At 38.9% G+C, this 15,000-nt stretch overlaps 1 protein-coding gene across 2 annotated transcripts in view; it reads right to left on the reverse strand.

Moving 5' to 3' along the window:
• Positions 1–15,000, reverse strand: part of ATG16L1 (autophagy related 16 like 1) — a 1,009,779-nt gene that overhangs the window by 958,391 nt on the left and 36,388 nt on the right. For both annotated transcript variants that reach the window (XM_044070583.1, XM_044070584.1), the window contains exon 4: positions 1,021–1,094. In XM_044070583.1, coding sequence (XP_043926518.1) covers positions 1,021–1,094 — 74 coding nt within the window. The remainder of the gene's footprint in view (positions 1–1,020; positions 1,095–15,000) is intronic.

Consider the following 15,000-nt stretch of genomic DNA (forward strand, 5'->3'; position numbering starts at 1 on the left):
AAGTTAATACAAATGCAGGATTATAGTATTTATTTGTCACAGATACTCAAAGTTAGATTTACATCAAGACTATATAAACCTTGTATTATACATTGTGGTCTGGGAAATTTTAACTAACTGATTGGGGGTAGCATACCTCCACAATCTTTTAGCACAATGGGATACAACACTTCAGGCTAAAATAATACTGTGGTACAAGCCTGACCATTAGGAATTCAAACATGTAAATATCACAAATTTCTGCATATAGTTCTGGACACCACACAATTCAAAACAGGTGTGCAACGCACTTCATACTGCAGCACAGATTAACAGGTTATAGTACAAAGGGAAACTGAAATCACCCTATAACAAATCACTCAGTGGGGGTGGGGGCACCCTACAAGTGCACATTAGAAAGGAACACCGGTAAAGGGAAACTGTCACCAAAACAGGTAGTGGGGACACTGAATTCAGGACGTAGAATTGTGACAGCACAGCAAGACACTGAAGTAAAACAGGGCATGCTGGAAACACTGCTGCACTCCTAAACCACCTAGCATAACCATATCTACAAACCAATACTAGTTATGTGATAACCTAATGCAACCATATGACCTCAAAGTACACTCCAGGTGGTTACCTTACCCAAAAAAAATGGTCCTGTCCTTCACTAGACTCCACGTGTCAGTTAACAGCACACACAACTCGGTGACCTGCTCTTAAATATCTGAAAGATGCAACAGTCCAACCATCCCAAATGCACATGCCCCCTTGCCTCTCCTCTCCCAAAACCCACATGTTCCTGGCTCTCCACAGCCTCCTGTACACATGCAATGCTTAGAGGTTCATGGCTAATTTCCTTCTCTGGCAACTTTCTACAAGAAGTTTAGCAACTTCTTTTAAGAATCTTTTAGTGAACTGGCTACTGGCAGCAATACACAGCCTTGTTCTACTTGGTGAATTACCAGAACTTGTTTAACAAGTATAACCAATACATCCACAGATGGCCTACAATACAGCAGAGAAAAGTATACTGACCTGGCTTCGTTGGCCTGGATTTCTTTGTCCTTCTTCTGCATCTGGTCATTAAGCTCAATAACAGACTGAGCAAGCTGTTGAAAGAGTAAAAGGACAGCTTTACATCAAGCAAGACATTGGAAACAGCAGACAGCAGTGACCTTTGGGGGTGGGGTTGATACTAAACTTCACAAAAACTGTCACTGCAAACAATTTCAGCCCCCACTCCAATCACACATCCCCCCTTTCCAAAGAACATTTGCTTAATCCCAGGACACCCCTCATTACTCTCCCCCTCCCATCTCGACCCCCACCAATGCAGCCATCTCCCACACCACTATCACATACATTTCAGGCAGAGAACCAGTCAGATTGTCTGAACAAAACTGGTTGATGTTAAAAGTTTTAAATAATTGATCAAAGGCCAAGTACTTGGCTTATCAGCTTATGTGGAATCCCTGTTTGAGCTCTTCTGAGGTTTCTTTTCTCACTGTTGAGAGAAATATTTCAATTCTGGGACACACGTGGGCTAGATATAGGATGATGGGCTTTGAAACAACTGTTTTCAGTCTTTTACTGATACAACAAAGCTTCTTCAATCTGCTGAGTGACCACCATTCATGCAGGAGCATCTCCTACCACCTCACTCAGTCATAACCCCCTTAACTACCTGGATTCAGAAACCCCACCACCCACAGACCCAACAGCCCACCTATTAACTTCCAAAATAGTGACAAATGTGTATGGACCCAAATCAATACTCACTCTATCCAGTGTTCTACAATGTGTTAATGTGAAGATATACCAGAGGGAACCAAGAGGAGGATTAGCGTCTTCAACTGACAACAGTAGAGGATAGGTACAAGACAGAGAGGAGGAAAAACTAACCAAGTGACACACAGGGTGGTAGGTGATTGCTATACAGCCAAATGCAATAGTTCTGAGGTTGTGTGTGGTGAGAAGAAATATGCAAAGTGTGTAGATCACCACAGCCACATCTATGGAGGAATGAAGGTGCCAGCTACCCTGGGAGCAAACTGAGGTACAAAATGTAGTTGCCAATGGGGTACAAGTGCAGAACCATTCATTTAAGAAACAGTGATATATTAATTTGTATTACATGGAGCAGACAGCTTGCAAAATTTCTTTGCTACACTTTAGTTTCAGTTTAAGACTGGTACCAGATGACAGTTCAGGCTCCATGGATCACAGATGGGCTGGAGACCTCCATGCATCACAGATGGGCTGGAGACCATCATGAACAGATAGAAAGAACCCAGAAGAAAACAGAATGATAGGGTGCATCTTCATAAAATGGGGGTACAGCAAAAGCTTCCCTTCAGCAAGGTCTACTCAAGCCACATAGGAAGGAGTTCAGAGAAAACCGATAAATGTTGTGCAGTATGGAAGTCAACTGACTGAACCACGGGGGGCAGACCACTTCTCACTGGAGACCAACAGAGACAAGAGGGACTACAGTATGAATGCAAATGACATGGTGACCTGTGGTCATCTTAAGCAGAAAAGAAACAGGAAACAGAGGCAGATCATGTAGCTACCAACTATTCTCCCAAGGACCCGATAAAGTACTTTATTTTTTAATTTGTCAATCATGTGGGTGGACTGACCCACAGCATTTCCAGCCACAACCTGGGCAAGATGCACACAAAGTTAATAAGCTTATGATTCATAGTAACAGCAGGTTATACATACAAATTAGTTAGGTATAGGTTTGTTGAGAAAGTGTTAATACTTCATCTACAAAAGGGACTTCCATATAAACAATGTACTTGTGTGTACACAAGCAGTAAGGATTATGACAAAAATAATTCTACAATAGTGTAGAGGACAATGAAAACTAAAGTCAAAACACTAAATTTACTGTGTGGCAACCCCAGACATTTCTTTCTATCCCTAAAGAACAGGGCAGAAATGTACCAAATGCTAAAGACAGGGAGAGGCAGAATAGCAAAATAAACTGCAAACTTGGGAAAATGCAACAGTTGAACAAAGCCACATGAAACAAATCTGTGCAGATCACTCAAGTAATCAAGGCACACTGGTCAGAATTTAAGCCACTATGCATGCACAAAACAACCCAGAAAGCATGAGAGACAGTAATGTAGTCAACACTAGCAGTATTCCTCTAATACAATAAGATACATTTTAAGGAAACATGTTTATGCCACAGACACTGACATATACTTACATTTCTGACAGCTTCTGTTTACCTTACTCTGAAGGGATATAAAGCCTACGCATGCAGTCAAATTACTGACTGGTAAATATTACAATGTTTCAATTTCCAACAGCATCTTCTGATCTGAAATTCACCCTAATTTCAAATTATGCTCTCTACCAACATATTCATAGAAAATGCTCAGGTCAATACCCCTACAGTCACATTATTGTGCTTTTTACACAGCTTAACCACTTTGAGGAAAGCACACATAACTACCTCTTGTGTACACATGCTTATGGAAACAAGTAAAATGCGATTTCCAGCAGGATATACATGGACAAGAATTAGCATTACAGGTCTGTACAAAGCTTACACCCAAGAAGACATTCAAGATACTCAACCAAATCACCCAATATTTGTGAAAATCAAAGTTATCCCCAAAATATACCAGTTGGACATGTGACTATTCCTCCAATCATCCATTGTGGTTTTAAATGTCATCAAGGAAGCACTCTGGTTAGTACATAACAGAAGTCTATTTCAAACACACGGGATACACTGGGTTAGGCACGTCATGGCAGCTGGCACTGTCTGTACAGGTTTAGATGAGCATTTGATTTACCAGATTTTTCTAGTGATAGTAAGGAAGCCAGAGTATAGGGTGAGTCACGGCACAGAATATTGTGAGCATATACAGAGCTGAGCAGAGGGAGAGTAATTTTAGTTTCAGAGTAGCTAAAGGTACTCAGACCAGAGATATATTTGGTGAGGAAACTATTTAATGAAGTGCATGTTTGCTGTGTTTTACTGAATGTACCTTGGAACTTACCTCCCCGGGCCTCTACTGAAAATGGACATATATCCAGTAACACCAGCCCAGTTAAACTTACAATAAAAAAATAAATAAATGTTGAAGGAGGCACTGCATTCAATGATGAGCTTTATAAAGGGAAGGAAAGTAGGACTATAACTTCACTGGACCATGAAGATATACACAAAGACAAGCTGTGCATTGCAGGATTTTCTTATCATGACCTATGAGGTGATCACAGCCATTAGTAATCAGCATGCTGACAGATTCATCAGTATGCTGATCAGTTGTAAAAATGTAGGCATTATATGGAGAGATGGTGTTATGCCTGCAGCACAGTGGATGATATACAGGTTGAGATGTGCATGATATACAGGTTGAGATGTGCTATCTGGTCACCAGATGTTGCTGGTGTTGAGCTGACCAGATAATTCTGGAGCACTTTAAGGATGCTGTGGGAGCCCAGTGCATGTCCCACTATGAATGGAATTCATAACGGTGTTCCTTATCACTGAAAGTTTGTGAATCCTATTATATCATCCTGATATAGCGATGTATGTTCAGAGAAATAGCCAAAATAGATTACAGATTGCACCTCCAGTGGACTATGTCACCACCTTCCTAAAGAATTATTTTAAGCCTAACTAATAACCTGAGGTCAGAATCGAACCCTGTACTTTGCGTTTATGAGGCACAAACCTTAAACATTATGCTAAACTAGCCCCCCCCCCCCCCCAGACTACTGCCATAGTCCAGATTGCCCCAAAGTAATGTCTGGTTAAGTGACTTTCTCAAGGTCACACAGCAGGTTAAGGAAAGCTGAGGGTAATCAAACCCTGTACACCATTAGAAGTAAATTGTTAAGAGCTCTAAATCTTAATCTTCTGCACCATTCGTCAGACACTCTAGTCTCTTGGAATCTGGACTTTATTTCAGTAGAAGATAGTCAAGAGGATGCAATGCTGAAATATGTAGTATGCTTGAATATTTGAAGACTGTTTAGACATTTTGCTCCCATTGTTGCTATGAGAGTAATTTCTTAAGCATTTTAATTACCATGTTACTATTACTGGAACATGATAGCACACTTGCTATCTGAATCACCACAAGATTAGATTAATGGAAGATGGTCGAAGCTTCAAAATAACTGAAAGAAAACTAACGAATTGTACTAAATTAAAACAGTTAGAAATGAATGGTCTGTTCTGTACGTTTGAGAGGATATTGTGAAATTTTTCTCACACTAAAACTCGCAAGCAAGTCCTTAAAACGGTTTTGAAAATATTCACCTTATGAAAATTAACAGCCTAAATGATCCCTGCAGTTATTTGGAATGCTAGAATTAATAGATTCATACATGCTTACTAGGCAATCGGTCTGTGAGGCTCTTAAGAAACCTAGCCATACACTCCCATAGTAATTATTAGCACTTATATTTTGCAATACGAATCTCCAAATGCAAGCTGGACAAGTATAGGTTTGGGCAATTACATGTTTTCCAATCAAATAACCAGGGTTGAATTTGCAGTTACCTATACATTCTTCTCAGTTCTGTATGAATACAGTAAGACAAATACTCTTTATTGTTTCATAGAAGTGGCATTCTATGTGGTACATAACCTATCCCTCCAGCATGTTCTGTTAATCTTGCTCAAACTGTGGGTTCTAGTCTCACACCAGGTAGATTGACACCTGACACTGCAGTGCAGCATAAGTGGTTGCGGCACTCCGGAGTGAATCATCCTTTGGACAAGATGTTAAACCAAGGCTCCATCTGACTGAGTTGGTGTAGCTCAGGTGGAGGTAAAGGATCTCATAGCACCTATCGAAAAGAAATGGGTAAGTTACCCAATGCTGTGGACAAATTCCCCTAATAGTATATATGCCACCTTGGGTTTCCCCTGAAAAAAGGCTTCTAGCATAGTAGGACTAGCCCAGTCAACAAAAGGATAAATTAATAAATGAACTAATAAATAAATAAAATACTTGATGATTGACCTAATTAGCATTGAGTACAGGGGAGCTATCATGTCCTTGGATGTGAATGTTATACACTTAGATACAAGTTGCGCAGTGAAAAAGGACTTCTTTGCAATAATGGATTAGTCAAAGGACAGCTCATTGCTGACATAGGTTCCCAGATCCCTAACTGCAAGGTCAGTTTTCAGGGGGGATGATGTCAATGTGACAATTGCAAAATGAGTCTAGCTTGTCAAAGGATACGATTCTATATTTCTTGGCATTTAGATTCAGTCCAAAGCTTTGGTAGAGGCCCTGTTGCAGAAAAGCGATGTCCTCAGGGGAGTTTATGATGGCACCAAGATTGCAATCAAGTCACCTTACTTCCTATTGTTAGCCACTCACCCTAACTTCCTGTGTTCTATTTTTGAGAGGATCTTCTATCCAATGAACTACTTATGGATTAATACTTAGCTTTGAAACTATCTATAACATCTGAGTGTGGCATGGTGTCATACATGTTTTCAAAGCCTAGATGTGCAGTGTGCACCAACTGACCCTCACCCACTGCCTCAGTGACTTATTTGAAATAGTCAACCAAGTTAAGTAAGCAGAACCTGCCCTTAATGAATCCAAGCTGGACTGGGTAGAGAGTTTGTAGGTCAGCTATTTCCCTGCTCATTAGTTCCATAATGATCCTTCCCATATCCTTGGAGATGAGGCTGCTCAGTCTTAAGAGTCTGTAATTGCCTGGGTCCAATGTAGCCCCACCTTTCTGTAACAGAATGGCTATTCCAGTTCTCCATGCATTTGGCAAAGATCCTTTGAGAGGCATTGAATAATCTCTTTAAGTGCTGGGTGTTTCTTCCTGAGATTTCTAAAGGAAGCACTGTCATTAACTTTTGTCTTGATTGCCATTTTTAACTCACATCTGACACTGCTTGATTCAATCAGGCTTCAGAGTTCCTGGCTTAGTTTAGCAGCTGCATTTTTGGCTTTTTGTGAGTTAGATTTGTTTTTAGTGCACACTTTTTTTTTTGTTTAACTATACAGCCTGTTTATATTGGTGTTCTACAGTATTTTTTCTTTAATTTGTCATTCTATTTATTTCTTACAGGGACAGATGTACATATGCAACAAGCATGTGCACAAAGCCTTACAAAGGATTCCACGTAAGCAGTGAGATCAGCTAGGTGGCAAGGGCATTTGATTTTAGTTAGGACATCACTCATCTTTAGTAGATTATCCTTTGCATAGTTTCTGAATACTGATGCACTGAAAGCTGCTTTTAGATTCCATAGTAAGGTGAATATGACTGACTTGTGGGTCAATTTGACCAAGCAGGAAGTTATGATGGTGAGCAGAGCTGTCCTATACAGATAATGACCAAGTACAGGACTTTATTTCCCTGACTGTGATGTTGACTGGTCCAGGGAGTGTGTAATCATGAAGTTTACTTTCTTTGGGAAACGAAGGTTGTACTTACAGAAGGAAGCATAAAATACCAGTTAAGTATTTAGTGTCAGTTTTGGACTACCTGCTGCCCGATACTTTAATGAAGTATTCTGTCCCACCACAAATACTTGACAAACCAGCACAACATTAAGTTAACTGAATGCTTCCAATCTATTTTTGATTTGCAGCCGATGTAACTACTGATGTAATTAGCCCTCTTCATGCCAGCATTACTCTGAAATGAAGTGAATTAATTCATATGCATACTGTTTTACACACACACACACACACACACACACACACACACACACACACACACACACACACACACACACACACACACACATATACAGTAAGTTTTATCTAGCAATTGGTCTGACAAGACAGATCTACTTTATAAACAGTATCTCCTGGATAACAGTCTTCATATTCTCAATTTAATGAATACACAAATCCCCAAAATATTTTATATTAATTTGCTGTAATGCAAAATCACAGCACTACTGCTAGTTATTTTACCCTTGTAAGGTGTTCATCCTTTCCCTGTGGTTCTATATCCATGATGTTAATATATACAGGTAAGGGGAAGAGAAATTATGTGGGACACTTGGACATTACAGCAGGTCTTCCCTTCTGAAGAACAGTGCGTTACTTTTGTTTTTAGCTGTTAGTTTGGTGGATGTGTTCAGTGACGCTCACGTGTTCAGTTTGCCATAAGTGGATGTTTATATATTTCTCATAGTGGTCCCACTGACAATATGTAATTTATTTTAACAGTTTCCACTACTACTACAACATATTTACATTGTTTTATACAAGTCAGATAGAGTAATGCCAGTGGCATGTGGGCAAAGATGAATGTCACTGGAATTAGGTATCCATCATAATCTGAACAGTAGTATTATTGTGGTATAGGGCAGGAATCATTTCAATACAAGATGATTATGGAGGAGCATGCATTCGGTACAAATAGCCTTACTTGTGTTGGATGTTTTAAGGATTGAAATAGGCATTATGTTCAAGTAAAGATAGGGTATCTCACTCCCGTGGACCCGCTTTTTGGCACGCAATTAACTATTCATGCAAGTTCATCACAAAGTGTGAACAGAAAAGTTATTATTGTTCCTTTTCCTATCGTAATGCGATTTTACCGTGTTATAGCCTAGCCAACAGTGTGTGTGTGTGCATGTGTATAAAGTATCTCCTCCAAATTAATAATTTTTCATAGTCTTCCCAGAAAATATATTAATCTGATTTATAACATAAGAAGATAAGATGGGCGGCCACGGTGGTGCAGTGGTTAGCATTGTCGCCTCACAGCAAGAGGTCCTCCGGTTCAATCCTCAGCTGGGGTGCCTTCTGTGCAGAGTCTGCATGTCCTCCCTGTGGTCGTCTGGGTTTCCTCCGGGTGCTCCGGTTTCCTCCCACATCCCAAAGACATGCTGCAGGTGGATTGGACACTAAATTGGCCCTAGGTGTGAATGCGTTTGTTGCCTCCTGTGGAAGGTTGGGCAACTAGACACTGTAAAACTCCATTGCCAATCATGAGCAGACAGGTGATCCGCTGTGGAGACCCCTAACCGGGAAAAAACGAAAGGAGGAGAAGATAGGCACTCACATCTACAATGTGGACATAGTACATGGTGGTGACAGGATTTACCAAAGGAAGAGCTACTGCATTTCTTAACACTGAATGCAAGAACAGGATTAACACTTGAAGCACTTACCTGGTTCACCCCCTGCTACAGAATGAACATCCAGGTGGGATTAGATAACCACTCCAGACTTGCAATCAACTAGTAAACTTTTTGTTAACCATAGCACCTCGGTGCCAGCTTTTTTGTTAAAGAAAATGCCAAAGAGAAAACATGCCTGACTAACCGTGTAAGTTCTATTGGGCAGCCACAGCTGGCTATCCAGCAAACTGGGCATGGATAAAATGCTAAAGCTGGCAAACTGTTAATCACTCCAACATGCAGGACAGTATCAAAGGCATTGGTGAGATCTAGAGAGGCAGCGAGAACAGTCTATGCCCTTTATCCATGACCTTAGTAACCATTTAAGGAAGTCAACTAGATGAATAGACACTATCTGCCTTGTACAGCGCTAACTGACAGGTAACCAGGGATACAAGACCACCTACATTGTACATTCTTTAGCTTTTTTCACTAGTACTGTTTGGAAAGTATAGTGGATGTAATAAATGACAGTATGGACACAGATGACACCTGTAAGAAAGTGTGCGCAGCAGATTACTCAAATATACAGAATTTGAAGAATTGTTTACAAGAGGAACACAGACCTTTGAGTTAAAGATAAAATAAATTCCAGTTCAGCAACTACAGCTAAAGTGGAGGCAATCAAGTTAACACATTTTCCAGAAACGGTATATGTTATTCTCATAAAAACCAAGACAGATTGGGAGTGACCAGTAAGAAATAACAGGCAACACATTTCAAGCTAGAACTAGATTTAAAATGGAGTCGTAAATATGTATGCCACAGTGGTACAGCAGAAATAACAGTCAAGTTAATTTATAGAATAAAGAGTTTATACTTGTCTAACAAATGAATTGCGTCATTGTTCTGTTTAACAGACATTGTTCGTTACTATAATTTAAAACATATTACGTACAATGTATAAATGAAATCTTGATACGAACACAGACAAGCATTCCCAAACATAAAATTATGTTTTGTTAGTTTATAGAATTTAAAGAGTCAATGCTACGCAGTACGGTCAAAAGTTCAGATCCCACGCAAGGAGTGCCTCAAATGTGGGTCACTAAAGCCATAGGTTCAACTCTCATATTATACTTCCAGAATCATATCACTCCAGTAATAAATGTGCATATGCATACAGTTCAATACTGTATACATTCCATGCATAAATTGCAGTTTACAAAGCACACGAGAGACACGGACTTGAGTTATCAGATAACTGGCTAAAATTAAAGACAGTATTGTATGCCATTTAACATGGCAAAAGATCAGTTATTGTTAGTGACACTTGTGCACTAACAGTTCAATATTTATTCAAGAAGATAAGACAAATCCTTGCAGCATTAAGTACTACTAAAGGACATCAACTAAGGAAACACGTAAAGAAGCGGGGAGACCTGTACAATGAAGACGTAAAGAAGCGGGGAGATCTGCACAATGAAGACATTCTTTTGTAAATTACAACTTGAGGGTCAGCGAGTAAAATGTTAACAAGTTCAACAGTGAAGATTTTATAAAGGTGCAGAAATTAAAAAATATAGAAAATTTAATACAATGGAAATATTAAAATGTCAGATTACTATTTTAGTTTCATTTGAGGTTATGACAGCGAAAAAAAATGCCACTGAGGTTTCCATTTAATTTAGCAAAGTTACAGCAGTGACCAGGCCAATTCACAGTAAGGTTTAAACTTGGCAAGAGCTGTGCTGCACAACTGAAGTAGCTACAAAAAGACAAGCGTTTGCTGTTTAAAATAATTTAGATAACAGCAACGCAGTTAAGAAGTTAAAATGTGTATGTGATGCCCCAGCACTGGCCCAGTAATCAAGGAGCCTCAATCCTCACCACTGGCAACAGTGGGGGATGCACACATGGGAGGATAAGTACACGCACAATAAAGTGCAATTTCCTTTTAAAAGCACACACAGACCAGTCAGTCTGGGCCCGGTTTCTCTCCAATAAGACTCCTCACTGGCACAACTAGAGAGTTGTGATCTCAGCTGAGTGGCCAAGCAAGACCTCCAGCACCCTCTGTTCAACCAGTGCTTTATGTCCATGCTCAAGTAGCTGACGAGACTGACAGACACACACAACCCCTGGGAAAGGCTGGCATAAGTTTACTAGCTATGCCCCCTTCTGCCCACACTATAAGGTAGTTTTTACTGCCACTACTTATCAGCTACTTAAAGGCCCTTGGCAAAGGGTGTCCAATCTTGCAGTGTAATGTCACTATTAATCCAAATGGTAGCGTGACCAACAGCAAGGCTATTAGGAGTGGCCTACATAGTTCACCAAACAGATATGCAAGTACTAGAAGAGCCAAACTATGTCCCACAAATATCGGCCACAAAGACAGGTTTAAATAAATTTAATAAAAGAACAAGAAAAAACTCAGTAAATCACATTAACTTCAGATTAACAGTCTGAAATAAAATACAGAAAACACAAACTAATCTTTACTGTATTCCCAACTATATCTAAAATAATTACTATAGCCTAGAAATTCGCTATTACACCAAGGCAAGTGCTGTGAACGGATCTTCTAGCTGATGTTGTCAGGTCAAAGACAAATACAGAATGCACTACTTCTCAGAGAGTTCTTAAATTAACTTTAGCATCTAGCTGCAGAAACACACAGACTTAAATTATTTTACAGCTTCCATTTGCTAAAAGATCTAACATGCCTCCACATTTAAAAAAAGACAATACAAAAAACTTCTAGCTCTAGACATCATGTCTCCTGTTGCATTGAAACGGAAAGAACATCTCTTAGTACGTGGTTATAAAGTCATTTAAGTTTTCAGTTATTTTTTCTAAAGTTTTGCAAGTTACCCTTCTACGTGCTTATAAGCTAGTTTCCACTATTAAAACATATACATTTACACAGTTACAATAGTTTACATACATTTCTGTTTTAACCCAAAAGGGTACACTGTGGTCACACTTCTAGGCTCAGTACTATACAAACCCTTTTCACACACACTTCTGGACCAGCAGTTTAATATACACAACATACAGTTCTAATAGATTTCTAACACAAACATATGAATCATGTTGACATTCACAACTCCCAATTATTTACAAAATTCCAGATAGCTGGGCTGGCAGTGTCTCCTATTGTTACAATGTATACAAAAGATGTACATTTATGTGGATTAGAGTTAAAAGTATGCAAATGTCTTATGTTTTCACACAACTGTATAACAGTACTAGCTTTGAGTTTATGCTTTTATTTGTGTTCAAAATGATACAGAAAAATGTATTCTACTAGGTTTCCAGAATAAAAGGTTTACCAGATATCACGTTCTTTTATTTGAGCTCAAACAATACTGAAAGTAAATGAATACCTTTTTTTTCTGTCAGTATTGTCTTCAGCCCAAATACATTTTTTTCTAACAGTTTAGCTTTAAGAATATAACATTTACCAGATTTCAGTTTATCTGTGCTCAGGTAACACTGGCAGAAAAGTATTCCTTTAGTATTAGTTTAGCTTCCAGAATGTTAACATTTATACATGGCCACTTTATAAACACTTGTCAACTTCAGTCAGTTTCAGAATACAAAGTTCATACTCAGTTATGAGCTCAGTATAGTACATTACATTCAGTTATTTATACATCTCTGATAGCATTACTAGACAGTTTACAACATACACATACAACATAATCACATTTCAATTAGAATACTTTAATTTTATAAATAAATCTGAGTGCATTTTTAACTTGTAGCTAGTAAAGGATATACAAAAGGGAAAATTGGCTAGAGTATAAAAAAGTATTTTTTTTTTTATTTTTACACTTTTAACCAACTTGTAATAAAAATATACTACTGAGGGTCTCTAGGATCAATTACAGCCTAGTGACACCTAGAAGTTTCTGTAGTTGCATCTTATGGATGCCTCTAGGCTTCTAATGCAGACTTGCTCATATAAGCATTAATTCTAAAACTATGCTACATGCAAGCTACTGGAGATATTTCATCTTAAAGCTTACATGATGGGCAACACAACTGCACTGATATTTGGCCTTCGTCTAGTACTAGTTAAATAATTAAAGTGAAAATAATCTGTACCATCAAGTAACAGACAAGACTGTACAGTTCCATGTGAAAGCTCACAGATGGACAAAAACACTGTTGCCAGTATGTATAACTTTAATGCTTACTGTGATACTGTAAGTTGTTTCTTACAAAATTAATATTTGTTTATCATGAAACCCCAGTTTAATACCTAGACTGTAATGAACACTACCATATCTGATGATTTGTGCTGAACAGTTGCAATTTACATTTCTTTAGTAACCCATAAGACTCGAGCGAAATAAACACAGACTACATAACTTTGCCAAAAATCCCAGGATGCAATAACTGGAATTTGAAGTACAAACTTCCAGAACTATACTGGAATGATAAAGTTAGTCAAGTATTATGAATTTGATACGGAAAAAAAAAACTTTTGTTTCAAGATATACACAGAACAGATGGGGAGGGTTACAAAGTAAGAAGATGGTTTTGACAGCATGGAAAATTATGTGAAAACAGAAGACATCTGGGCCTGTACCACAGGTTGGGAGAGGTTGACATAAAAACCTTTGATAGGACATTACAGGGGTTGGGAAGCAAGGGGAATTGGAATACTTTAGACTATTCGGCTGACGGTACGGAAATCAGGAAAATTATACTTGGAAAACTAGAAGACAGCCAAGTAAGCACCACAGTTTACGGGAGAGAGTGGGAATAGCTTTAAGCCCCTCCCCCCCAGAGAATAAAAAAAGATATCAACTAAAGACCGCTAAAACATTTTACATAAATAGGTAGAATATACAGGACACGACAATTCATTCAGATGGCTACCCAGTGTTATAACTTACGCAAGAGAGAGTCCAGAAACTGGCCATTCAAGTTAGAAATCATGTTTACAACAAACGCAGGCAATATAATGCTTTATTCAGAAACACAGAGCTGCAAGGTCCACAAGATTTTTTTGTGCCGTCAAGTATACAGTCAGAAGAAAGAGAATGGGGGTGTTTGGATGTAAAGTAACATAATGGCAATTATGTTTAAGGGTATACTTACCAGCTGGTTTAAATTAAGTTGTAAAGCAAAAAACTAAGACAGACATTTAAACTCTTCCACACAGCCAGAGTGGAATTTCACACCTTCTCACACCTGCAGAGTTTCTGCTTTTCACCAGAGCTTAACTTCTGAAAAAGCAGTTTTGGCAGCTACCGACAAAACTAATAGTTACAAAAAATGAAAATAGCTTATTTAGCACACTCTTCACAATGACTAAATTACTATACCAGACAAACGTGTAAGCCGCGGTGGTACAGCGGTAGTGTCATTGCCTCACAGCAAGAGGTTCTCCCGTTCGATTCTCAGCTAGTGTGCGGGAGTGCCTTGTGTGTGTGTGTGGAGTCTGCATGTCCTCCCCACGGACGAGTGGCCTCTGAAAGACATGCGTAAATGGGCGTGCCTTCGCTGAAGGTTGGGCGTCTGGCTGGCAACTCGGCATCATAAAACTCTACTGCAGATTAGCGGACCAGAGTTTGGCTGTGGCGACCCCTTATCGGGAAAAGCCGAAAAAAAACAAAACAGACGTAGCAGTAAATGCACGCTGAACAAGAAATTAGATCTGTACATTCACTTATTACACACAACCGATCCAAACAAGGTATAAAGTTGCAACTGCACAAGTCTAAAATGAATAACCGCTTTATTAAAACACTAAAGTAGTAAGCACTTTTGTCTTACGACTTTAGACACGAAATCCTTACAAACCATGAAATACAAATTCAAAAACCTATGATGACATAAAACAATTAGAGATTCACGGAATTACTGAAAATAAATTTCCTCATGACATCTTTCAAATA

This window comes from Protopterus annectens, chromosome 4.part1, assembly GCF_019279795.1.
Source record: "Protopterus annectens isolate FY-2018-M chromosome 4.part1, PAN1.0, whole genome shotgun sequence".
NCBI classification, from domain to species: Eukaryota; Metazoa; Chordata; order Ceratodontiformes; family Protopteridae; genus Protopterus; species Protopterus annectens.